The sequence below is a fragment of the Pararge aegeria genome, chromosome 14 (genome assembly GCF_905163445.1).
Source record: "Pararge aegeria chromosome 14, ilParAegt1.1, whole genome shotgun sequence".
Taxonomy (NCBI): domain Eukaryota; kingdom Metazoa; phylum Arthropoda; class Insecta; order Lepidoptera; family Nymphalidae; genus Pararge; species Pararge aegeria.
Window position 1 is genome coordinate 10,161,042 of NC_053193.1, and position 27,700 is coordinate 10,188,741.

The 27,700-nt window shown below is 34.8% G+C and overlaps 1 protein-coding gene across 1 annotated transcript; it reads left to right on the top strand.

Annotated features, from left to right (window-relative positions):
• The first annotated feature begins 268 nt into the window (after positions 1–268).
• LOC120629401 lies at positions 269–27,045 on the top strand. The gene is made up of 5 exons (XM_039898337.1): positions 269–448; positions 21,570–21,850; positions 22,641–22,717; positions 23,554–23,713; positions 25,788–27,045. The coding sequence occupies exons 2-5, from the start codon at positions 21,664–21,666 to the stop codon at positions 25,886–25,888; spliced, it is 525 nt and encodes a 174-aa protein (XP_039754271.1). The 5' UTR covers positions 269–448; positions 21,570–21,663; the 3' UTR covers positions 25,889–27,045.
• Positions 27,046–27,700: the final 655 nt, after the last annotated feature.

Sequence of the window (27,700 nt, forward strand, 5' to 3'; positions counted from 1 at the left end):
TAAAATTGGCCACAATCAACAGTCTGTAAAAATAGCTGTCTGATTCAGTGTCGTTTAATTTTAATTAACAAAAAAAAATTAATATGTTAAGTAATGGATTTTACAGTTTTTCTTTTTCATATGAAAGTTTCTATGCTGAACTTTTACTTGGATAAAGTCGAAAGCAGCCGATGGAACAAAAAATATGACTTAATATTCAATACAGATCGTTTTAACTGAGGCGCGAATCATCATCACACATAAGCTGGATCGCTAAACTCGTCATTCGCTGTATAACAGTCAGATGATCTCCGGCGGTTCGACGCGAGGGACTACCGCACGCCCGTAAGCCACACGCGCAGACCTCCTTGCAATCGCGCCACCGAAAGTTACAAAACGAGTGATAAAAAACAAAAAAACTGTGAAAAATATATAAGTGTTAGTGCACCACTGTAGTTCAGACAATCAGGTAATTAATAAAATTATAGTTTTGCGCACGTTACGATAAACATTAATTGTTTAGTTGATTAAGAAAATGTGCCCGCTACGGAGACCTTGATTTTGTTTTAGAATATGTTATATGGGTTACGTCCTTACCTTGAGCCGCGTGAGTCGTAAGCTATTTCGGTTTTCCGTGAATATGGCGTCATTATACTTTTATTGATTTGTATAAATAAAAAATAAAAACAGGCCTTTGGTAATACCAGAAAAAGGAATTTAAGGAAAAAATAATTGGGAAAGGTGCCCAGAAAATGGAAAATACTAAGTGTTTTACTCACGAGTACCTATCTAGCAATTAATAATTTACGCACTTAATTCTTTTTTTGTTTTGTTTGGTATTGGAAAATTTTCAAAAAATTACTTTGGACCAGAAGTAAATTATAAAGTTAACTGGTTGGTTTAGAATAAATAAACATTCTTTTGAGTTGGTTATCTTTTTAATCTCTGAGTACGTTAATAACTAGAAATAAGATTTTGTTAACTATGTCTTTAATATTTCTATCATTTATTATTTTTATTTATTTTTTTAAATTATTAACAATGCTTAAGAATAAATTAAAAACACTAAGTATTAAAAATTTATAAAAAAAAAAAAAAATTATAAAATATATTATTCGTACCTAAATTATTTGCTCTATTATTTATTCAAAGCACCACCAACAGAATCGATCACATGTAACACATTGATATATGATATTAGCCTAAGGTACTAGATCCACATGATTCAACTTATAGCTAGGTACAACATGCATAATAAATTTTTACAACAAAACGAATAATATTATGTGTTGGTTTCTACTTAAACTATAGAATAAAACATAAAAAGAAAACAACATCTTGCATTCTATTCTACATTTATCCCTGGGATATGGATACTAAACTATGCTGGCTCAATTTTTTATACGCTCTGCAGTGACCCTTATGTTTTCAATATAGGTAAACAATAAACATGTAACTGTAAAATGATCTCTTTATAAGTTACAAAAGCCTAGATCTGAAATAAAAAATATATATATCAAATTTGTAGAAATACATACACGAAAATACTTACCAAAATGTAGAAATTAGGATAATGTGAGTAGGATAATAATAAACTTGAATAATTATGTTTTGTTTAATGTTTTTTTTAATCGGGTTAATACCCTTGCGATATCACGAAAATACCCTTGACAACTTTGAAATTACATTTAAAAAATTATTATTCAATGCAATAGGACACACCAATCGGCATACATAGATCATCAGTGAGATTAACATTTATCTATTTACGCAGAGCATCATAATGCAAAATAGGTACAATGTAACATAATGGGGAACTTTGAAATTTGCCCCATTGTTCCACTTTTATAGGTCACTGCTATGCGAAGCATAAGGCGAAAGCCGTAAGGTCAAGCTCTACATTTGTTAGAAAGCACGTTTTCTACGGAAATTTCTGTATTAACAACGTAGGTACAGTATCGCCTAACTTTTATCAAATGAATATCTGTGTTGTGTTCTTATTTTTTGAAATTCTATTCAAGCAAAACCAAACCGATCTTCGGATATCGCTCTCTACGCACATTTCTCACCGATGCCTTACGATCAGTGGGGAAAGGACAAAATAGTTACCTTAAGCTCGAATGCTTAAGGTACCTACGGTACTGAGTAAACGTCTTCTACCCATGCTACGAAAGGACAAAGTACATAGTTATCTTCTCCCACAGTTTTAGCCACCCTACGAGTATGGACAAGCAGGTGAAAATAATATCTACTAATTATATACCTATACCTGTAATGTTAAACTTCTCCTTTATTGGATTATGGCAAACTAGTTGAATCCGTGAAATAATTCCGAAAGAAGGAAATTTGCTCTTGTTATTTGTGAAGTCTGTTATTAGGTAATTCCCGTTCCTAAGAGAACAAATTAATAAAAAGAGCACTAATAAATTAGGTCCATACATTTCTTTAAGTATATATATTAGAAACAGACCGAAACACAGCAATGCTGCGGCGGCGCTAGTTCTTCTTCGGACAAGCTGTATCACAAAAAGCTCTAAGTTGAGTTACTAAATTTTAGTTCAGAGGTTACAGATTTTATCGACTAAACAAGCAAAAAAAGCTTTCCTGTTTATTTTAAGTATAAAGACTAAACTTGTTCACGGTCTTCTACAATGTAAAGCCTGCTCTATCCAAATCATTTATCGGCCAAATCATGAGTATACGATGTTTGAAGATCACTAAAATATTTGACTGTGGGCAGTGGTAAACACCGGTGTGGGAGATCCACTGCCCACGCGTCGCCGTAAGCTATTTAACAAATTTGTAACGCGTTACCACCACGAAGAATGCCTAACTAACTATTCTAACCACACAGCTGAAACACAGCAGCAGTTGTTGAAACAGCTAGGCTTGTTTATTTCGCATACTTTCACAGTATTATGTCCTATGGGATCTTGCTGTGGGGAAAAGCTGCAGATATTGAAAGTATATTTATACTACAGAAAAGAGCCGTACGATCAATATATAAACTTGGATCACGCGAATCGCTTCGTGAAAAATTTAAACAAATAGGTATTCTTACAGTAGCTTCGCAATACATTTATAGTAATATAGTCTTTGTGAGGCAAAATATTACTCTTTATAAATCAAAAGCTGAAATTAACAATCGACTTACCAGAAACGGTCATAAATTAGTGATATCTGCATATCGTCTGCGAAAGGTGCAGAACTCCTTTGTGGGGTTGAGTATACGCTTTTACAACATGATTCCTAAGGAAATTCTTGACCTACCAATGCATACATTTAAAAAATGTGTAAAAACGCATCTAGTACAGCGAGGTTACTATACATTTGATGAATTCCTCAATGACAAGGTAGAATGGAAGCAGCCAGCCTCGCTCTCATCTCCCGCAAGATAGCAAAATGATTGTAAATGTTGATGTTGGAAAAGAGCAACTACTGAGTTTCTTGCCGGCTCTTCTCGGTAGAATCTGCTTTCCGAACCGGTGGTAGAGTCACACAAACATGCATACTTGACGTTTCAAAAGTGCTTATAAAGTAGGCCTACTTGAAATAAATGAATTTGAATTTGAATTAACCAAAGTCCAAATGTCGTTGATAATGTTGACAAAAACGTCGAATAATAATAATAAATAAATCGACACGCCTGCGCCTTTTTTAGTCTGTCTTTAACGCCATTGGTTGCCATGACAAGATCGTGCGATAAGAGCGCCAAATTGTATGCTAATGCTTTATTTTTTCTATTTTCCGGACTTTTGTGTGGTTTAAGTACCTACTAAAAAGTGTGTTTATTCATTCAATATTCTTCAAAGCGTTCGGTTTCTTTACGGAGTTTAGTTCTTTATTTTAGATGCAACCACTCGGTAAAATTATATTTAGTCAACTGTTTATCCTTTACAATTCAAAAATATTCTGGGGCGAGAAAGTACGTCATCTGCCAGGTCTTCTCGGATGCTTTGTATTTTGCCAAAATCATTCTACTTTTATTAGTGCTTATTCAATCGATAAAACAGTATCAAGATGTAACAAATTTTTGTGCTTACATCATTATGGCTTTCGTTTACTCCGGTTTCCTCTCTTTTCTATTAAATTAAATTTTGTTTAAGATACAAAACATAGCAGAATAAACGGCATTATCTCGTGAGTTTTCATTTGTTTTGCTTCACGGCTAAATTTTGTTGGAAGAATTTACATACACACATAGATTTACAGCTTCCCAGGTATGACGTAAGTTAGGTTAAAATAACGGGAAACTTTTCACAAGTAACGATGTCAAAAGGACTCTACTTTAGCTAAGACCTGTAAATGTAGTTTAGTTTAGAGATTTATCATTTTTGATCGCTTTCACTTCTCATTCAAATCTGTGCAGTGCTACAAAAGATAACGTAGAGCGGTATTCATGACAGAAACCTACTACACCTATGTGAGAACACGTCTTTCTTCGTCCCCATAGATAGAATGTCCACATAAGGCTGGGCTAACATGAATAACATGGGCTGCCTGTTTATCCATGATTTCCCGCGCTTTCTAACGGACCTTATTTACAATAGGTACCACTGCACCGTATTTACAACCCCCAAAGGAGGATTGAACTGCCTTAAATGATCTATTGAGAGAACCATATATTTATAGATGTTCCGGTTTGTATCCAAATACGTAGTGTACTCGACCCAGCACAAATTTTAATGAAAGAGTACTTTTTATTCACTGTCCAAATTTTGCCTGTATATATTTCAACATACTTTTTACGGTACTACTGTACTTTTTACTGACTACAGAGAGGTATATTTTAGCGAGAAAGAAGAACTAAATGTTGGTTAGGAACCAGTTTGCCTTTCAAAATCGTAAGTTAAATAAGTAATATTTATGACGTAAGCGTTTACTTACACCTATAACTATATGAATACAATGTATGTAAATTACTTTCCTAACACATATACATTAAGACGACTACTGAATCTCAAATCGAGATGGAACTTGTCCATCTTCAGTCTTCAAATAAACTTTTAATCTATCTTCAAATAAAGTCTATGATAAAGTGCTGCCATCTCTGAGAATAAATAAAAAAAACATGAGTACCTATCTAAAAACAGATATTATAATATTAGTCTAATGAGGATACTTAAGGAATCGAATATACAAAATATACAAGCTGTACCTATCATAAACCGCTATGAATCATTTCCACATAATTAAATTATCGTTACTTAACGTTTTGAAAGCAGCAGAGGCTCTAATGACCGAAAAACAGTTCATCGGGGTAACGGGGTAACAAACCGAGCATTATCACCGTTTGCCCTCTACGTAATTGGCGTATTCATTAGATAAATTAGAGTATCTTGGAACTGAACCAAAGACTCCTTTAAATTAATAACCATGAAACTTCTTTCGCGATCGGACAATGGCCTCTGAAAATACGTTACTCCTCCGTTTACATATTTAATAGATAAAAATATCGCCATTATCATTATCATCAGCCTAATTACTCGTAATGTGTATCATTGCTGGGCAATGGCCTTCGCTATCAAGGCGGAGAGTATATAGATAGGTACCTAGCTGGATCTTATAACCATCACGCGTTTTAGCCAGCGATGCAATGGTGTAAGTTAACTTGATGTGTGTGTGTGTGTGTGTGTGTGTGTGTGTGTGTGTGTGTGTGTGTGTGTGTGTGTGTGTGTGTGTGTGTGTATGTGGCATCTTAGCTCCCGAACGGATGAACTGATATTAAGTTTGTTTGAATTATTCGGGATAGTTTTCACTAGAACCCTACCGATTTCCATCAAACATAGCCAAAAAGTTTGTCGCTATTTTTGATCGTCTATCAAATTAAAGGACTCCACTAGTGGAATACACTAGAGAAAAAAATCGCCATTTTATTGCGGCGGCCATCTTGAATTTGAATTTTAAGATTTGCAATGGGCAATATATGGGCAATTTAGGGTGTCGAAGTGTTTTTTTTTTATTTTAAATTACAATTAAATATACACATATTAATGTTTTGAGCTTGTCTTGCTGTTAAAATTATAGCCAAATAGTTAAAATAAAATTACACAAGTGTTTAGATTATTTTTATTACCTTTGATCATAATATACTAACATTATATATTCAATAGATCATTTCTATTTTTATCTATGCATATCTATGCATATCTATGTACTATGCTATACATATAGGTAGTATTGATGAGGGATATGGCACTAAAAAAATATTATAGTGTTATGTATATCTAAAATATATATAATAGGTACGTATGGTCTTGTAAGTTTGAAATAACTGTACTTTATAACAAAATTATTGCAACAAAATTATAACAAGAACACATGTACCAAAAAGAAAAACTATGTCTGTTGGTCTCACTGTCTCTCTCTCTCTCTTCGTAACATCCAGCTCAACGTCAAAGATTACGTAAACAGAATGCAAGTTCATTCTGATCTTCAAATAATGTAACACCAAGGGAATTCTCAATTTGCCAACTTGCGCTTTTATTATGAGTCATTTATTTCTTCGGGTATTGGATTACGCATCAGAACTATATTGGGTATGTAGGTACGTAATACCGTTTGAGATGATGTCATTTCATTCGTTGGTTGGGAATAAAGGTATTTTCTGACCTGTTTCTTCCCAACTGCATATATGCATAAGGCAATGCCGATTCTTAGTAATTTCTCGCCTACTAATCGGCAATCCTAGTACCTAGATAATTAAAAGAAAAAAGATTTTTTTTAGCTAAGTCTGTAACTTTTTAACTGACTACAAAAAAGAATAGGGTTCTCCCTCGTAATCGGGCCCCAAAGTTTAAAATTCACTTAATTCAAAAATAAAATTCGTATTAGTAAGAACTTAAAAGATTCCTTTTCCTTCGATGTCTTATACCTTCAGGTTGGTCCCATAAAAGTTATGTGAGGATCAAACGAAGATAATATTATCATTATTACCGTGGTTTTCTGTCACATATGCTTCGATGTTGTACCTATTAGCAAGTTTTGCTAGACATCACGATGTCCTGTCGATTCCTGAGTCAGACCGACTATTATGAGATATTGGGCTATAAATTATTTATCTGTAATAGTCCGGGGTCGGTAAATCCGATTATTATCACAAACATGCGATAATAGTTACTAGCCCGTCAACCCACATTGTAGCAGCGTTGTGGGTGTAAGGCCTTAAATCCTCTGTCCCATGAGAGAGAGGTGTTGTGCCCAGCAGTGGGACGTAAGTAGGCTAAATTATGTTTATTGCGTACCTATTTAGTATCTTGTTGATCTTCTGTCTTAGGAATTGAGACCAATGTGAGTTTACGGCCTACAATTGGAAAATTGTTACTAATTGAAATGGACCTCCTCAATTAAAATCCATCGTAACAAGTAAATAGTAAACTACCGGTCTCCGACTATCAGAGGGTTATCAAATCGAATGTAAATACTTGACAGTGGTTGACCTTGTTTGGTAGTCAATGCTAAGTCGAATTGCACTACTGTACCAAGTAGAGTAACATTATCTATCTAGTTTTTGCGTGCTCGATTCAATGGAATGCCTAATATATATAAATATTGATAAGGTATACTTTAAAATTGAAAATAGAACTAGATTAGATTGGATGCTTTTTGTTTAACTACTTACTTAATTGGACGTAGTTAAACAAAAAGCACCCAGACCAGAAACCGACCAACACCGGAAGCGGTGTTAGATTAGTGTTTTGCTGTGTCTTTGGCTGCACTTTCAGTGAGCCGAGTTCAAACCTCGGCAGGCCTACCTAAGTTGCTATGGAACAATCAGCAACAGTTATAGTTTAACTATCGATTAATTATTGATCGAAGAACGAGCTCGAATGTTCGAGCTTTGTAAATTGAGGGAAGGTAAAACTTCGAAAAATCCTGATATCAGTTATCAGAGATTGACTATAGCGAATCGCCCGGATACAAAACCAATTATCAGCTATCCTTAAACTCAGAAATAAGGCAACTATACATAATATAAATCCTCTTTATTCAAAACCCGGCCTTATTCCTTGTCTACTGTATACTTATGCACAAAAATATACACAAAATGTCGGTATATTCGGTCCAAGGCTTTCTTATGTATTAAGTTAAGTATTGATTTGGGGTAAAAATGAATCATTTTTAAATAAAATGTAACTATTAATGAATATAACGATCTCAAAGGCGTGTAAAGTCTTATAATCCACACTCGGCCAGCGTGGTGGACTCGGCCTAGCTCTTCTCATTCTTCAGTGGCAGCCGAATGGCGCAGTGGGCAGCGACCCTGCTTTCTGAGTCAAAGGCTGTGGGTTAGATTCCCGCAACTGGAAAATATTTGTGTGATGAACATGAATGGCTTACAGTGTCTGGGTATTTAACTGTATATTATAATGTACATGTATATTCATTAAAATAAAATAATCATCAGGTATCTCAGTACTTAGTACCCATATCGCAAGATATGGTTAGTTTTGCGCTAGATGCCGATGTGTGCCTGTGTGTGTGATGGTCTTTAGAAGTATATTTATTTATTTACTTATTCTGAAATAATGATGATTACTCCTACCAATACTTACAAGTCAACCAAGTCTGAACTAGATTATTTTAGTCGAAAAGAGTTCTTACATTGTTAGAGCTTTTTTTTCATCTCAGAGGTATACAAACGCAAGTAAAAATATAGGTTAGCTTCAGTTTAAAAACCCACCATTTGGTCATAGGTTAAAAAAATATTATAAGTCCAGGCTTTTATAAGATAACTACTCAAGTAATCGGCGTTTTAACTATTAAACTACTAACCGGTAGGAAGGTCCATATTTTTATACGACGGTCGACGTAACACGTTGTCGGCGGTTGACCTTGCTCGTTAGTCAATGTTCAGTCGAGGTTCATGACCATACATGGATTTTGCGGAATACAGTCTTACGAGGGGAATATTCAATGTCATACTCAGTTATCTTGGTATTATACGTAGTACCCACGCAATATTTGTGGTTGAGTTGACGCGGCGATGAGACTTCGGACGTGTGAATCAAAATGATTGCCCTTGAATAGCAAGAACATTGGTATTGCATCGCTTGTTACTTCACAGTACATAATAATTGTGTTTGACTTATACCCATCGCTATATACTAATCTGCTTATATATACTTAAAAATATTATTTTAAGGAGGATTCTATGGTCGTTTAAAAATTCTTTTAAAAACAAAAGTAGGTTAACTTTTTTTTACAAGAAAGGAAGCAATAAAGGTTTTTACATGAGGTGTAACAAAGATAATGGATGCAAAGCGATTAGGAGATAATTTAACCACCGAAACAATTTAACGTACCTAAGTTTTGTTCAAATAAGATAATGATTACATATGTAACTATTGCTATTGCGGGAAAGGGGCTGTGATCCCTGTTCTGGTGATCACCTGGCCCAAAGGTTGTCCATCGCTATACAGCGCGGCAATACTGCCCGTTCTATTGGCCCTTGGCCCGGGAGTTACCAGGTGGGGGTGTTTAGACGAGGTGTAAGACTATTCTGCTTTTTTTTTAAATTGTTATCAGGGAGTAACCAGGTGGGGTTTTTAAACGAGACGTAAGCTTATTCTGTTTTTTTTTTTATTATTATTATTGTATAAAAATTACTATTAAAAAGAAAGGATTCGGTGAAGTTTAGGTTCTTATCCTAATCTGTCATGAAATACGTTTGACGACGCAGTTTTCAGTATATCAGCTTGGAACAATAATGACTTTGGAATGGAATATGTTACTAAGCAAATAGATGCTTCTTTATCTACAAAGAGCCAAAACCCCATGTTTTGGCTCTTTGTAGATAAAGAACAGTAAATTTTTTTTGTTGAATAAATCTAGTAACAACTGATGAATAACTAAACTTGAATTTTCATCTAAAACCTTCACGTAAGAAAACATTTTAACATAGTGCCCTTCTGGTATGAATATAAATATGATCGCAATGTTTACATTTCGCATGGCAATATGTTGTGTGAGATATAAATGAATGAATGTCGCGCGTCACACGCACATACAGCCAGACAGTTAAACACAGCATTACGGAGTATACGAGCGGTGACGTAACTTGCGGTGGCGTTGGCCTTCTAACAGTCATATTATCACCGGTATAAAATAACCGATGGTCGCCGAGACGCATGGTAAATTTATTTAGCTGTAGGTTCCACCAAGAAATTATTATAGACAGATTAATAGAATAATCTTATTGTAACAAAACGCAAATAAAATATACCTACAAGACTGTTCATAGTGGGTGGCCTTATCTCTTAAAGTGGTATTTAATTCTTATAATAAGAGTATATTATATTAGAGTATATTTTAAATCTTAATTTATTTTTGTGGTGAAACTTGTTCCAATTCAAGTTTTGTATAAGAATAGGTAGGTGTGCAAAGAATATCACAGAGGTAACAATCGCGTTTTTAAATTGTTGTTTTTAAGCGTCAATGAACTTAGTATAAGTACTTTGGGATTCGTTGGTAGGGGTATAATATATGGATATCTACTGAAAAAATTTCGGAAAACTCCGAAATTTTTGACTCCGCTTACGGTAGCTGTCTAAGTTAATTATATTTTATTAATTTAAATTATTCTGTGTGGTCGGGTACGTACCTACAAGTCCCTTACTTATTATTTGATTGAATATCCTTGCTATCAATCAAGTCTTTACGACAAATAGCAAGTTATCTCAATGTTCATGTAGGAGTACAACCCTACTCATGCGTGTGATGATGTACGTGACTAATTTCTACTTCACGTCACGTAAAAAGACCTCTCACTGTATTAATGTAGCCTTAGTACAAGATTTGCCAATTATTTGCAGACCAATTTGAGCTTTAATATAATATAAATAAGATCCACTTTACTTCGATTCTCGAGTATTACCATACTCAAAAGCGACTCCTCGATTGCGTGCGAGCAAACCTTATACTAAGGCTGCTGCGCTGATGGCAATTGTTCCAAACTACAAATAACACATGAAATACAGTGTAAATCGATTATGTTACGAGTTTAATACATGCCCCTCATAATCCCCAATAACAACAATCTAGACAGATTTCCAATACGAAAACAAAAAACGGGAAATTTATCGAGCAGTTTCGCCTTAAGTTAGTAATCAGTCCAATCCAAAATCTTAAGATGATAGATTGAATTAAATTGTAGCCTTATCAGCAGCGAAAAGCAGGAATATACTAAACAACATCGTTTTCATCATCATCATCATATCATACCACGACAGGATACGGGTATCCTCCCACAGTGAGAAGGGTTAAGGCCGTAGGCCAGTCCATTCCGGTTTGGTGGACATCACACGATGTTTTTCCTTCACCGTTAAGTAAAGTAAGTGATATTTAAATTGCTTAAAACGCACATAACTTAGAAAAGTTAGAGGTGCGTGCTACGATTCAAATTCCCCCGAAATTGAAGCCGAAGCCCTAACCACTAGGTCATCACCACCTTTTAAATACAAAACGAACAACATTAAATAAACATTCATTAATTAATTTAATTTCACAAATTTTCAGGTAATTGTAAAAAAGACTATTCCGTAGATCGATCCTTGGCGCTCTTTTTGCGTGCCGCGACCTTTACTTATGTGCAGGAAAACTGCAAACAACAAACAAGGTCAATGTTAATGGATGATGACACTAACTGCAGAGATGTTTACCTACTCTGCATTATACTCGGCACATCAAGCTAAGTATTATGACACCATTGTTAACTTGTGAAATAAAACTTCCATTTCCATGCACAATTATAAATAAAATTCACTGCATTTCTCGACTTTTTATAATATTATAATAAATGTTTAATTAAATTAAAATAAAATTATTATTATTATTAAATGGTTACTTAAAATAATTATAATAAACTTTGCACGCCAATCCTGGCAGGACATGAAAACCATGTTGCTTAATATCATATAATTAAGTACCTGAGTGTTTTCAGGAGCTATTCGATTTGGTCAAACCATCTCCTTTCTACGAACTGCGAGGCACCGAAATAATCTGCACCGTTACGTGGTTGAAATACCATCAACACGTACGAAGCGTTTTGCTTCTTCCTTTCTGATCCGCACCGCAAAGGCCTGGAATTCCCTCCCATCTTCCGTCTTCCCTGATACCTATAATCTGGGTACCTTCTAATTAAGAGTGAATAGGCATCTTCTAGGCAAGCGCGCTTCATCTTAGGCTGCATCATCATTTACCATCAGGTGTGATTGCAGTCAAGCACTTGTATATTTAAAAAAAATAAAAAACCATATTCAAGCAATACAATAAAGTCTTTAGTCAGTAGGCACAGTGCGAAATTATTAATTAGCCCTGCCGGGGATTGAACCCGTGAACTCCCACTTAAAAGGCCATAGCGCTCGCAACTGCACCACAAGTGATTTCCCACCATTACAATTTACATTGTTACACGAAATATAAGAGACACGTTAGATATAAGTGTGAGGCAATTATATAACTGTTCTTAATATAAACCTGATTTTAAGTGATTCGCTTTCATCTAGCAAAAGTATTCTTCAAATGCCGCACTAAAACATAAATTCGTTTATATCTACATCTTTGTGTCAGCGTTATGCATAATCAACTTTTCTAGTTAATCTAGGTAAGGCAAACTTATAAGTTTTAAATAACTCTTTTAATATTCGCTCGCAAATGTTTCAGTGTTTAAAAAACACGTGGGAATTTCATGGATTATTTCTTTTGCCAGGATGCCAGCTATCACTTTGCAAGTTGTCATTAGGATCTGTACAGCGTTTGAAAGGTAACAAATAAACAAACAGAAACACTTTCCCATTAACAGTATTAGTATGGACCTAATAACATGTTTAAGTTTAAATCAATCAAACCATATCATAACACATATGAAGATAATGAGATATTTGTGAGATTCTCCGTGTTCATATATTATATGGCATACCAACAAACTGTCTCGGCTAAATGGCTGCAGGATTGAATGTCTGGGAACAGCCACTTACGAGCGATGTAAATCCACTTACAGTCAAGCAATAATAGCTAAATTGGGTTAGGTATTTGTGATGCAGTATTCAATTGAGACTTGAGCCGGCAACATTTGATCCAAAGCAAAAAATATTTGTGCGAGTAAGTAGATAATAAGACTCCATTTACTACTAATAACTTTCAGCCGCTTATAGTATTTCTCTTAAGTGTTAAGACTATTATCTTGACACATATGGTGTTGTGGTCACCGGTTATAAAATGGGATAGACGGTAGACCCAGTATAGATCTTACAAAAGTTTCTAGGTCAGTGTTTGCACAGTTTGCTCTAGTAGTCATTATATCCATAGTTAGTCTAGTCTCATCGCACTGTTGGGCCTCCGAGGGCCACCTCTCTCATAAATAGAGAGGGTTTAAGAGCATAAATCCATCACGCTACTACAACGCAACGGTTGGATATACCTATCCAACCCTAGAACTTTTATTAAAACATGTTAGTGATAAAAATCGGAGACCGTACTGATTTTTTTTAACAAAAAACTTTAGTTAAACATGGTTTCCACAAATATACTATCGTAGTCATTTATACCCACTATACCAACTAAGAAGTATTTTCGAATATTAAGTTAATCAGTCAATGAGTAAGTAATATATTAATAACATTTTTTTTTATTATTTAAACATTCGTTTTAAAATATTTAAATGTCTGTCGATCTGTTTGTACGGGAACGCTAAACTCTATTTTAACGGAACTTTAACAGCCAGATAGAGAATTATGCAAAGTGTAGCCTAGACATTTATTCTGAAAATCTACCCCTTACTCAGCATGGGTTAGCGGTAGATTTTTGGAAATACAATTTTACAAAAGCTCAATTTATATTAAAAGTGCCTCTACGTTTTTAAGTAGCTAAAGCATGCTTTCCGGGTACCACGAGTTTTTAAAATCAATAAATATAAGAAACTCTAAACGGATACATTCACAGGCAACTTCTTGTAATTATAACGTGTATTTGCATACATGCAGGTATTTACTTAACATTCAGCCTTATTCTTAAAACCGAACTCCAATGCCACAATAAATAAGAAACTTCGTTTTTCAGTTCTAGCAGTTTAATTTTATTTTTGGTTACAAAATGGCAATGACACAGAGAGCTAACAGGAACTGAATCTGCGACCTTTATTTGAGTGCCAAGATAAGGCAATTCATCTGTACTAGTTTGCCAAGTTCTATTATAAATCTTTTTGCTAGAAAAATATTAAAAAAAAAACAATAGTCAATTGTAACTTTTAGTCGCAACGGGATGTGATATAGCCAAGAACCATGCGTACCAAACGATTATCTATTAACGATTAATATTAATTTTAATAAATAATAAATATTCACCCACACACATGCACGCACACACGCATGCTTGCACACACACATAAACACACACACTTATACACGTAATAAATTGTATGTTGATAATGTAAACTTCCTAACATGTATTCTCTCTGTTTTGTCTTTTTTTGCTTTTTCTCTAATCTCGATGCTCATATGGGAAGACACTGACCCCCAAGACACGGGATATCCTAGTTTGGGGGTCCAGGGTAATTTTAGAAAAAACATTGTACTTTTAAGCAAATAAAAACTTTTATTATTATTATTATTATTAACGTCTAAAGTAAAAAGAACAATACAAATCAGATTAGTCGTTTCTGAAATAAGGTAGCGCAAACATATACGAGTACGAGTATACAATCTCTACAGTTTTATTTAAATAATGTAAGTGTTACAAATCCTTTCTCACTTACTCAAAACTGTTTTATCAAATTGAACCCGGAGTATATATTTATTATTAGAGTATCAATAAATTATGTGGCACCATATCATCAGCATGTCTCAATACTGTGCTTAGTCTATCTCTCTCATAGTAGATATCTACAGAGTTCGGGCTCATTTGAGGGTTTGATTATTGAGTAACGGTTTGGCAATATATAAGTTAGTAATTCCATTTCGATTCGAGGTAAAGATGAAGGGTATGTTTTCTCAATCAAAAAACCCCTCCAACGACCAGCTCATATAAGTCCTAAGGTTCGTTGTTCAAAGCGTGACTAAATTTGTAACGTGCTACATATTTAGAAAGGAAAGTTGTTTGATAAAAGTGTTTTAGCGATTGTAACTAATTATTATTATTACGTTGGTTGGTATCTAAATGGTGTATTTGCATGCGCAAATGCGTCCAGATAACTCTATGCTCGTGCTATGTATATGTATTTTGTTATTGACATTGTTACTAAAACCTCGTCCATGAAACTATATTTATACCTACATGAATTCATTTTAATTCACTTCAAACTTAACCTACAATACGTAATTTACATTTTACACGTATACTTACGGGGAAGAAAAAAAAAGAATTCAAAAAATCCGCCATGATGTCATACGACAAAAGACGATGGTAACAGATGCCCTTCATTACTCCCAAATGATGGGCAGGCCACATAGCTAGGATGGTTGACGACCGTTGGACAATAAGGCTGACATCATGGCCAGATCTTGCAGACCATAGAAGGGTAGGCAGACCGTATGCAAGATGGTCCGACGATATCGTTAAAGTTGCCGGCATAAACTGGATGCAAGTAGCCAAGGATAGAGACCGGTGGTCATCTCTGGAGGAGGCCTTTAGCCTCGCATGAGAGGGGTTCTTGCTAGAAGTTATATAACACCAGATAATAACTATTAATTATCTTAAACGAAATTTAGAACCACTTGTTATTTCTTTTTCTGTTCATTTTTTATTTATTTTCTTTGTATTTAATGTTTTCAGGTCAATCATAATATGTATTGCAAAATCATAAATTGTATTATGTATTGTAAGCAAAAAAACATTTTTATTTTACTTACGGGGAAATGTGACGGAGAATAATGCGATAACCATTTTAATACTAATTAAACAATCAGAAAATCAATTTAAAATTAGTAGGTAAATATGTATTATGAAATGGATTATCGGCGTAATATCTGCACCGATCTAGATGAAATTTTACACATAATATTTATGTAGCTCGACTCCTGGAAATGGGCATAAGATATTTAAACCCGTCTAAGCAACCCGCAAATATTCCCGCATAATTGAAAAAAAACGTCCCTTCGTTACCTAAAATTCAAACCTAAACGGATTTGGTCAAATTTTGCTCAGAGATCAATCCGCGTGAGGCAACGTAATTTTCTTTATTTTAATAATAATTGACGGACCAAGCAAGGTAAGTGGAACCCCATCGCCTATAAATGGAGCAATACTTCGCAGGGCATGCATTCAACCTCTGTGTTGTGTCTATACACTTGAAGCGTATGTGTTAAACCTCGTGTGACTGTTATTACACCTGTAACTGCTACTATTTATATTCAAAGGTACATTTAAACAAAGATGATTTTAGTATCTAATGGGGATTTCAAAATAACTTGCCTCATAACGACTAGATGGATTATTTAAACGAAAGCATAACCCAAACTAACAAAAGATCTGACTGTCTGCTTGTATGAGCTAATATTTTGAAAGATTGATACTTACTTAGAGTAATCTTGAGTCTCCAAAAACCACACCTAAATGGGTGGCTGAACGTTTCATGAAAGTTCCACAGGAAAATTTCTTAATTCCAAGGCAATGCCAGAAATTGCACGAAGTCGCGACGCACCACTTGTATTTAATTAGAAAGAGGTTTAGCTCGCTTGTTGCGCCTCTATTTGATCCATTTGAGCTCTTGCGAATTGAACATTCTAGACCAACTCGTTGTATGATATAACCATGTAACTACCACGATCATCGCTATTTTTGTTCCAAGAGAGTAGGTATATCTTTGTAGTCATAATCTACCCTACCGAATAAAGGAAGGTTATATATATTACTCAATTCTGCGATCTTAAAAAAAAGATACCTAATAAGATCAGATTATAATTTAAGCCGTAGAATTGGTGTATTTAGTACCAAAGGCACTAAATTCCTTTTGTGCCACAAACATTCACATCGTACACTGCAAGCACTCTCAATTTTAACTAAGTACACAAACTGTGGTTAAGATCACGTGATAAAATTCTAAGTAGTTCTTAAAATTAGGGTTTCAAACAAATTAAACTAAAAAAAAATATAAAACACGCAAGCCTTTTACAGTTCGTCGATAGATGGATACAAAACTATCGGTCAAGATTTCGTGTAACCTAAAACGATGTTTTCTTCACTCAAACGGATTTATAGAGAGTACGTACTACTTAGTGATGTAATTTAGATTCTATTGGCATCTCTTAAAGATCTTTGGTGATAGATAATAGAATTAATTAACGGAATAGTAAATTACTCGCCATCATTGCTTTAATATATAGGTACAAAGTGTAGTTGACAAATGTAAATGTTAATGTTAAATTAACATTAAGTATTTACCAATAAGACAGTTTCCCTGTCAAGACTGACTATCCATTTCGGCCACGTTGGTCAATCTCCAGAGAGAAATTCCTACTACGCCGGAGATATTATAGTGCACAAACACAGGTGCACTTTTTTTTCAATCACTCTATATTCCGATGGGACGTCAGGATCGGAAAGAGAGTAGGAGCGGGAACGACCACTTAACGCCAATTTCCAAACTCTGGGCTGGGTTAAGAATTTCATTGGCCCGACCCGGGATAGAACCCAGGTGATCTGCAGTCGCACATGCTAATCATTAGACCAAGGAGGCAGTTACCCGTAAAATAATGAAGCACAGTTTAGTTTTTTTCAGCCTTATGATGATCGTAGTCAAAACAAATGAAAGCCCTGGGGAATAACTGTGGACTTCATAGGCCATTGATTCTAAAATAGTAGGTAAAAATAACAATGAAACTACAAAGTAGTCGTGCATCGCTCAAAAGAGAGGCACGCTCTGATTTATTAGATGTTTACATCGTAATTAAAAAGGCCGCGGCAAATACAGCGGCTGCCTATGTTAGTAACTCGGTTATAACACAGGACTATTATGGTCATCACGACGGGTTGCGTAATAATCTATGAAACAAAGGCTTCTGTGTGACAATCTGCGCCCGAAAAGGAAACACGCTCTAAATTATTAACTGCGCATTAGCGTATACTATAAAAAGATTATCATGCGCTACCTGATTGATTACGGATAATTATTTTATTTATAGCACAGGCAAAAGTCTCACAAACAGCTCGAATTTGATATTCCTTTCTCTAATTCTCTTACTTGTTTAAAACTGTTTTTAGATCATTGGCAATCGTGTTTTAATCAAGTTATATTAAAGTCATTTCAGCTATATTCCAGTGAAATAAACAATTAAGGAACTTCCTATCGCTAAGAAACAGTTTAGATAGTTATTATAATGATTCTCTTTTACATGATATTAGGTTCCTACTTTTGATTAATTATGGCGACCATGATTATTCGTCAGCTGATCAAACAACCAACAGTTCTGTTCAATTTTAGTACAGGCACCAACCACTTCATTATATTTATTCATTGCGGTTTGTTATGTTATTGTGGTTCTTCACTTTTACATTCGATTACTTAGTGTTACATCTTAAGTTTATTTCGACCTATATCTTCGAGCTGTGCGCAGGTTTTCAACAAAACAGCACAGCTTTTGGAAGTCATTCGAGTCGAGTAACAGTGAATAACTGTGTCAAAAATTGAGATCTGTGGTTGCAGATTTTTGGTCTATATAATCTCGGCGCATACATTTGTAGATAATGTAGATACTTATACAAGCATAACGCATAGTATGTCAGCACGCACAGAAGCACATATATATATATATATATACATAAATTCCTGTTAATTATTATGATATACAATCCTGATGATAATGATACCTCATAAGTGCAAACCTCAGGATTAGCAGGTTTTATACATTCATTGATGTTAACACCTAGCATTATGCAAATAATTTTACATTATTCTTTTTCTCAGATTGCAACAAATAATCCCAGATGCAGCGCGTAGTTTGTTTAGGACTCATAAAAGGTTAGGCACGGCATATTATTGCTTCGGGTGGTATATATACTACCTAATACTACATAGTCCTCTACATAGGTAGGTGCGTTGTTTGGTTTTCAGAACTGGTTTTCAGACCATATTTTATAGTAGGTAGGTATGTAATATGCCATCTATATAAAGCCTCAATTGCGTATAGTACTACGGTACTATTATATACCTATATTATTTCCTAGTAGGTACGACTCCTGCCTTAAATTCGGGGTGCCGAGATCGAAACTCGGCGCACTCTAACTTATCGAAGTTAATGTGCGTTTTAAACGTGTAAATATCATAAGAAACCCTGCATGCCTGAGAGCTATCCTTATTCTTCGCAGAGACGTGTGAAGCCCACCGCGTACTTGGACAGCGTGGCCGTACTGAGAGGAGACCTGTGCCTTGTATTTGTGGGATAATAATGACTATGATAATAATTATATATTCAGCGCCAAATGTGTATACATTATACATAGATATTATTTTTCTTTTGTTTCCAATGGCGTTATAGAGGAAATGAATCCCGGTTAGCCAAGGCTAAGTTAATGGGCTGTAAAAGGTTGGGCGCGGCGTACCTATATTGTCCCAGAGCGATGTTATACAACATTAGGGTAGGGTATCTGAGAACTAGGTTAGGTCAATGTCAGGATAGGGTAAACTGATTTATGCAAAAAGTAAAATGTAAGTAAATAGTTGTAATTTTTCTAAAAAAATATGATTACACTTTGTATTAGTTATAGTTGTTATAAAGTCTATTTCCAGTCACATATTTTTACATAAATGACTCTTTGTAGCAACTTTCACGGTTACTTTTAACATTAATAGAGAATTTTATAAATTTAAAATGCATATAAAAATTATCGGAACCGACATTAGTATATGCCTTTTACATCAGTCTTATAGCAACTGTAGTTAATAGGGAATGTCAGGTAAATTCATTGGCAGACCTAGCGCCCGCCCGGTGTGACAGGCCTATTTGAGTAAAGAAGTTTTATATTTCAGTTTAAATAAAATAACTTCGGAATTAAACACCATTTATTTGGGTACCATAGAATTATTTCTACAGTCCAACATACATTAGGTATATTGATATCATTCATTTCATAAGGTCTTGACTCATGCGTAATGCCTATAATCGGGAGCGCATTAAAATTTCGCAATGGTCACTTGTATAATGGGAATGGGAAACACCATTCGCTCCAGAATTAGATGCATTAGCCAATAAGTCGATTGTGGTGTTCATTTTTGTGGCGCTAGCTTTATTATAATAGCATCTATATAGTCACGCAATGGACGGTAAGGTGATAAAAATAAATAAAATATAGGTTTATAGGTAGCTATTATGTATTTCCAGTTTAGTTAGTGAATCAGTACCGGATTCAGGATAAAATAGGTTTCCCTATTAAACGATGTCTTAGTTATGTTTTGAAATGCATAAAATTATTTAATTAAAAAAAAATGGCTGCGCCAAAACTGGTTGTGCATACGTTACATTATATACTTAATTAGATTTATTTTTAATAGTGTATTTTAAATGTAACATTATGTATTGAGCTGAAAAAATTTAAATTTAAATGGAATTTTGGTGTGTGTAGACTGCTTTACCCACATAGGCTTTATAAAGGTATACTTACTTATAAAGCCTACTCGTTACTTGTAAATCTGCCCTCAAAATTAATTTTTACTTGTTTAAAACTTGGGGATTCTTTTCGAAAATTCTTCAATGACTTTGGCAGACTCGAGCCTCTAGATTGTCGTAGATACTTATCTCGGTAAATATACATTTCAAACAACCTATTCACATTGTCTTCCACCTTCAATTCATGTCTTTTAATTTAGGGGGGACTAAGCCCCTAAGCTCCCGAACCCCTCACTGGATCCGCTTCAGGTGTAAACTGCTACTATTCGTTAGTAAAGCCGATAAAAAACACATGAGAAAACTAAAAATAAAATTGCTCTAAAGTTGGCACTGTGAAGCAGGATAAAAATAACTCCAACGTAAAATATTGTTGCCACAGCATCAAATTTTCTTGCTACAGCGAATATGATATTTCAACACCGTCAGTGAAACCGTTGACAGGTAATTCAAAACTTTCTGCTACAGGGAATACGTTTTCAGCACATTCTAATGATGAACACGAGAGCTAACCATAACGTTAGTGGTTAAAAAAAACTGTTTATCGAAGTAGGTACTAAGTATGTGTTACGTCGGGCCCTGATTCTCTTGTACTTAGGTACCTATTAAACTAGAATGAAATTTTAACTAATCAAATTTCATGGACCAATATGTCCAACTACATACAATAAGCCAAAATAGAAGACAAAGAGATGATTCAAATGTGTCGTTTTAAGTTTTGTAAATTGCACACAATAAGTCGGTGAATATAACATTATCAGGGTATTTAGCTTAGCACGTCCTGTTTTGATGTAGCTAAGCACTCTTTTATACAGATTTAACATTGTTTAAGTGTTTCCATGAACGCAGAAAAAGTTGCCGCAGAGAGAGCGAAAAAAACATGCGCTGCGAATCGGTACCTAACCTACACCATTTTTTGCAAAACGTCAGATACTTACCTTTATAGTGTATTATATATATTATAGTGTAGTGATCAGTAATTGTTATTTGTTACAGGAACCATGAAAAGGTGATAAGTCAAGGAATATTGGTTTCGGGAACAAATTAAGAAGACTGTAAACTTTCGCAGCATTTTATACAAAAAGGCAAAATGAAGCGTTTACAAAAGTGCTGTTGTTGCGCCTCAACGCGGACTGGTACTCTCATAACTGCGTCACTTGGAATCATCTTGTCTATTGCGACTATCATCACGATATGGGTGGCGGACAGACATTATGTCTCCTACAGAACGTTCATTTTTGCGGATGACTTCGACAAGAAGCTTTCAGATATGGACAGTAAGTAGACTTTTTTACTAGTTATATATTACCGTGGTACCTACTGGTCACACCCACATCTTGTCCGAGCTAATGCTGGTTATGCAATACCTGCAAATATAAGTATGCCATAGCCGAAGACGGCCTTTGTAAAAAAATGAGGGAAATGTCGAATTTGTGCTAGAAATCTAATCTAGGCTCATTACCTGTTCGCAATCATCCGAGCTAAGTTTAGGCACATATTAATTATCCTCTAAGTACCAAACTTAAGTTTGTGACTAAAATGTAACTTTTAGACAAAGGAAAGGAATAAAAACTCTTTTGTATTTTCCAATTGCTCGCATCTAGGTCTTTCGCAGACTACGAGTTCTTAAAACTGGTGAATGACTGACTGATGAAAGCGATCAGCCACTTAGATTGCGCGTTCTGTACCTACTATGCAGAGTCTTAGAAAATACTAGACAATGCCCACGATTGACTTAGCGATGAGTGCCATCTATTATCTCTGTAGAAAATAATATAATCAAGATCGGTTCTGCGGGTGTTTGTGTGGACAATTCATAAAACATTTTTTAATCTGCAATATCAGAAAAATTTTACCATCATATCTTAACGTAAAAATGTAAATTATTTTTATCATGAACTCAAGTGCAGAAAATAAATATTCTTACTAAGCTAGAACTACGCCATAATACATACAAATCCATCTAGTAAGTGCTTTCAGATTTCCCAGACTTTGAACGTTATTATAAGTAGGTAGATATGGATGTACAAAAGATAGATTAATAGATGTTTTTTATTTGTGTTTCAGTTCCGAGAATATTCCTCACAGTCAACTTGTGCTTTACAATTTTGATATGTGGACTTCTTATTATCGCAGTGTTAAAGGTAAGATTACAAAAATACAAACTATACCTACTAATGATTGCATGACTGAAGTCAATAGTTTAAAAAAGGTATACCAATTTCAGAATGTTGTTTGAATTTTTATTTCTATTTTACGCTGCTCAGGTTTCATTTTCGGTAAGAGAAATAACATAATTAATTGTTTACAAAATTTCACAATTTCAAAAAGGGCACATGTATGAAAATGTAAAATTTTCAGGAGTGAAAACCCATAAAGAATTTTACTTCTAAAGTAGTAGTAGTAGTAGTAGTAGTAAATTTTATAAAATTTATAATCGAGTATATATTTATATTTATAGTTCATAGGGGTCACGTAACAAACAAATCTTACAGAAATATCTACTGAAATATTTTATGTTAAATGGTATTTAATATACCACGTAGGTATTATTATGTTTTGAATAATTATCTATGCTCTAAAAGCCCCTCCTATAAGAGAGAAGGCTGGTGCCAGTGGGACCTAGTGTAATGGCTCACGGTGACAATATTGATGTTTGCCTTTAGCTTTATTTTTTAATAGTAGCGTTTTGTGACCGAGCTCGTCTGGGGTAGTACAACCGCCTTGCTTATTTCTGCCGCCAAGCAGCATTTTGTAGTTCTGTGTTCCGGTCTGAGGGGCCGATGTAATTACAGACACTTCAACACCTGCGCCTCAGGTTGACGTTCCTCAGTTGCACGCCTAGCAAAGTGTTGATCTCATCAAAGGCGATGGTTTTCACTTCACCATCAGATTGGCAACCTGATTTGACCGTCAATTATTTATTTCTATAAAAAGTGTTTTAAAAAACTTTTTTTAATTTAATCAACAAACATTGCAGAGACGTTCCTGGCTGATGCTACCCTGGGTGGTGTTGGGTATAGTGCTCGCCATCGGGTTGCTGATCAGCATACTCCACACCTCCATCACGTATTACCTCGACGGACAACAGCACGCTCTCATAGCTACGCTTATACTCATCGGTGGACTTATTTATTTGTGTAAGATTTACTATCACTCTACTAATTTGTCGGAAGTATACAAATAGCTGATACAACCCTGTGGATTTGCAACGGGGAATAGCGGCGATCGCGAAATCTCGCCATAAGTAGTGCCCCAGGTAGACAAAATCGGAGGGAGAAGGGGGACGTAGTGCTTCCTACGAGGACCTTAGCTTGGGTTGACTTTCTTACCAGGGTTTAGTCCAAACGGACGGTGATAAGTACCCACGTCTGGATAACGTGAGAAATCCAGAATTATGCTACTTGATACTATTATAAAACCTGACTCTTATAGTTTACGCGGGCACATGAAAGAAAACAGTTCACCTAACTTTTTTTAATTACCCCACTAGTTTGCCTCTATGACAGTTATGTTAAACCTATTCTCCTAATCGGTCTCTACACTTCATTGTACCGGAACGCTGAATCGCTTTAACGAACCACAGCTCACCTCCCACTATACCAGAACATTTTATTTTCCCAAAACTACATCCGCCGGGGATTGATCCCGGGTCCTTCCAGTTACAAAGGCCGCAGAGCTTGGCACTGCGCCAAGCGATCGTGAAAACTGTGGAATGGATGCAACAAGCGTTACACTGTATGATAAAATCCCTCGTAGAAGCAGTAGCACTATTGCAAGTGGCAGTAGATACTCTATGCTACTTTGTTATTTTATTATTGCACGCCTCATAAGCGAAGCGTTGAGGTGGGTATTACTGTCAGTTTACGCACACCGAGTGATTCTCCAACTTAAAATGTTTTTTTATTCTTTATTGCTTTTATAAGTGAATATAAATAGACAAATGTTGAGAAAAAACACTTTCTTTAACAGTCATGATATTTTTAAATCTCTTTTTATTATTTAAACTAATTAAAAAATTGTTTTTAAAGTTCTGTCTTGGACGTCCGTGTGTCTGTATGTGCGGATCCCGTATCTTGTGGTCACGATAACGAGCGAAATACTTCACTTATCGAGTTGGTTTTTTTATAGGCTTCAGTATTTGACGAATAGAAGCCTATTACTTTTTACGGTATAATTAGAAGTGGTTTAATTATTATTTACAAATAATCTCAATTTTATTGTAATAAATGAGATTATGAGGCATGCACTTTTGGATTTTCCAACTATATTTTTATGTTTCCCTCGTTTGTCTAATGGTTGGCATGTTTGATTATGAATCACAAGGATCTGGGTTCGATTCAAAATTACTTAATTGGAGTCAACGAATTCTCAGTAGGTGGGTACAGCAATAGGTTTTTTTATGTCTGTTTTTATATAGTTATTACATTGTTCCTGTAGTATCTACCACAGTCAGTTTAGTTTTTTTTAATTCTTTTCATGATGACTTCCTCATCTATAAATAGTGTAGAATGAAGGGGGATAATGAGCGTGAAATTAAATTTGGTAGATAAATTAGATCTAATCTTATGAACCAGAAATAGAAGTACATGTAGTTCCTAACGACACGAAAATATGAGAATAACTATTTGATCTTGTTTTTTCTTGCATAAGTATTCAGTTTTGAAAGGTTTCATTGATTGTTTGTAAAATGTCTTATGCCTGCATAACACGTTACTTACGCGTTTTACGACATATTCTACAAATCCATCTCAGAAAATATATAGGCCTAACTACTTCTTCACATACAATGTTTTCATATATGCAAGAGATGTCTCATGCATATAACGTGCCTCACAAAGGAGAAAGAGGTAAAGAGCTTAGCCCACCATGCTGCTTGCATGGTTCAATGTTTTTCATTTTTTTTAATCGAGTAGATATTGTTGACATACACTTTTAAAAGATACTTCCTAGTACCAACGAGTTGTATGCGAGTTAATTCGTTACGGTAAGGTTTGCCCATAATCACCACGCTGGGGAGACATGCGCAATAGACGGTTCTAGAATCTTTCTCCGTTATTCCCATAGATGTCTCGTATTCGTGTGACACGCGCGAGAAGAGGAGGAATGTTGACCACTGTATTCTGATCTGCCGTCACGCAGTATGCAGCATACTAATGTCTAAGGATCTAACTTATTAAAACCTAACTAATGTACTTTTGTTTCTTTTTACAGGCATATACCTCTACCTCTGGGCAGTTGTATTCAGCCAATACTTGGACGTGCGCGACGAAGAAGAACGGGGAAGATATCGAAAAGCTCCTTACAAACGATAAGCTTGCGTAACCAGTCATTAACGTTAATAATATTATGACTTAATGTATTTAATAATAAGTGCCTTATCAATAACAGTGATTAAATAAGTACACCGCAGTTCGTAGATGACATAGATTTATATAAGATAATATACTATATTTTAACGATCATATAGTTATTACTACACTGACTGCAAGAAGCCCTAATATACCATTAAAGGTGCACCGGGAAATAGGAGTGAGTCTTTTAACTCGAGGCCATATCTCATATTAAAAAATATGGTAAGCTAAATGATGTCTTATTTTGAAATGTATTCATTTAACAAGGATATTACCGGAGTAATTGTTGTTTTTACATATTATTAATGTCTATCTAATTTATAATAAGTAAATAACTAATTACCTACGAATGACTGAGAAACTCTCATATCTTAAGTTATTTTTAAGTTTTATACTTACATTATATTTCTCTTTAATAATAATAAATAATTAAGAAGAGATGTCTACTATTTGATTGCTTACATGAGCAATATACCTACGAAAATGTTTAACTATAATAAGACGCGCAATTTTAATTTGTGTGTGAAAGTGTTTTGATGTGGTTAAGGCTGCCCGCACACGGTTAGGTATTGATAAATATTATTGACAATATTATAAATCAATACGTACTTCAATTCCTCAATAGGCCCCCCACATAGGCAATAATATTATTGATAATATTCAGGTAATTGTCGGTAATATTTACGTGTGGCGGAGAATGGTGGACTCAATTGGACGGTAGTCTGCATAAAAGTTATAATTTTCTTTTTATTTTCCACACTGTATACTACCGTATGTACTTTTTAGATACCACAGTATTCTAGGCAACTATGGTTTCTTAAGGCAAATATCCAAGGTGTGGTCTTTTGCCAGACATAAAGAGCTTATTTTTATACATAGGCAAGAAATGTTGTAATTATGTTGTAGTACCTACTAGGTTACCAGAATATTATAGCTACTGAACTACCGAATTGGTACATATGTTATATATATATATGTACTTATCTATACTTGTATTTGTTTACTTAGATTTACTTGATTTGCACAATATTTCGTTTATGTAAGTTATTAAGTATAAAGTATTGTATTAAATATTGTAACTTATTGTATACATATTCATAATATAACATTTATGTTAATGGTTTTATTTATAAAATAATAATATTTTTCGTAAATACCTTTTGTTTCGTTTCGTATTTTATCTTTTCCCAAAAGACTAATTCAAATATGAAAATATTTCCTAATGGAAATCATAATTATTATTAAATTTTATAGTATTTGATTTACATAGGATGTATTTACTCAAGGCTGCAATATCGTACTTACGAGTACTATATGTAAATGTTGGTAGAAGAATTACTTTGCGGACTGCGAAAAGAACCTGAAAATCTGCAAGGTGTAATTTATAATTTCCTTTTTCTATATTCATATGTGAGGCGTTCCTATGTGGCGCGCTCTAAAACGTGTCTTGCACTGGTGGCCCCACGACCGAATGGAGAGACGACATTAAAGATGTCGCAGGGCCCACTTCGACAATGGGGCAACATGGAGAAGGCCTTTACCCGAAGATGGGTACCATAGCCAATTAACTTTAATTAATGTTTATTATTTGAATTTTTTTTTATAATGCGATGTAATATGTTATCATTATCATCATCATTTAAACCAAAGGTTCTGGTAGGGAGGGAGGTGTAGGGAGTTCCACAATCCACAGACCTGGGCCGCTTACCTCCAGCGGCTTCCAGCGACTCGCCTGATGTCATCTGTCCACCGACATAAATGGCTTTTTTTTTT

Coding starts and splice junctions, on each gene's coding strand:
- LOC120629401 (XM_039898337.1), top strand. CDS start 21,664: ATGAAGCGTTTACAAAAGTGCTGTTGTTGCGCCTCAACGCGGACTGGT. Junction 22,718..23,553: donor TTATTATCGCAGTGTTAAAG/GTAAGATTACAA, acceptor CAAACATTGCAG/AGACGTTCCTGGCTGATGCT. Junction 23,714..25,787: donor CGGTGGACTTATTTATTTGT/GTAAGATTTACT, acceptor TTCTTTTTACAG/GCATATACCTCTACCTCTGG.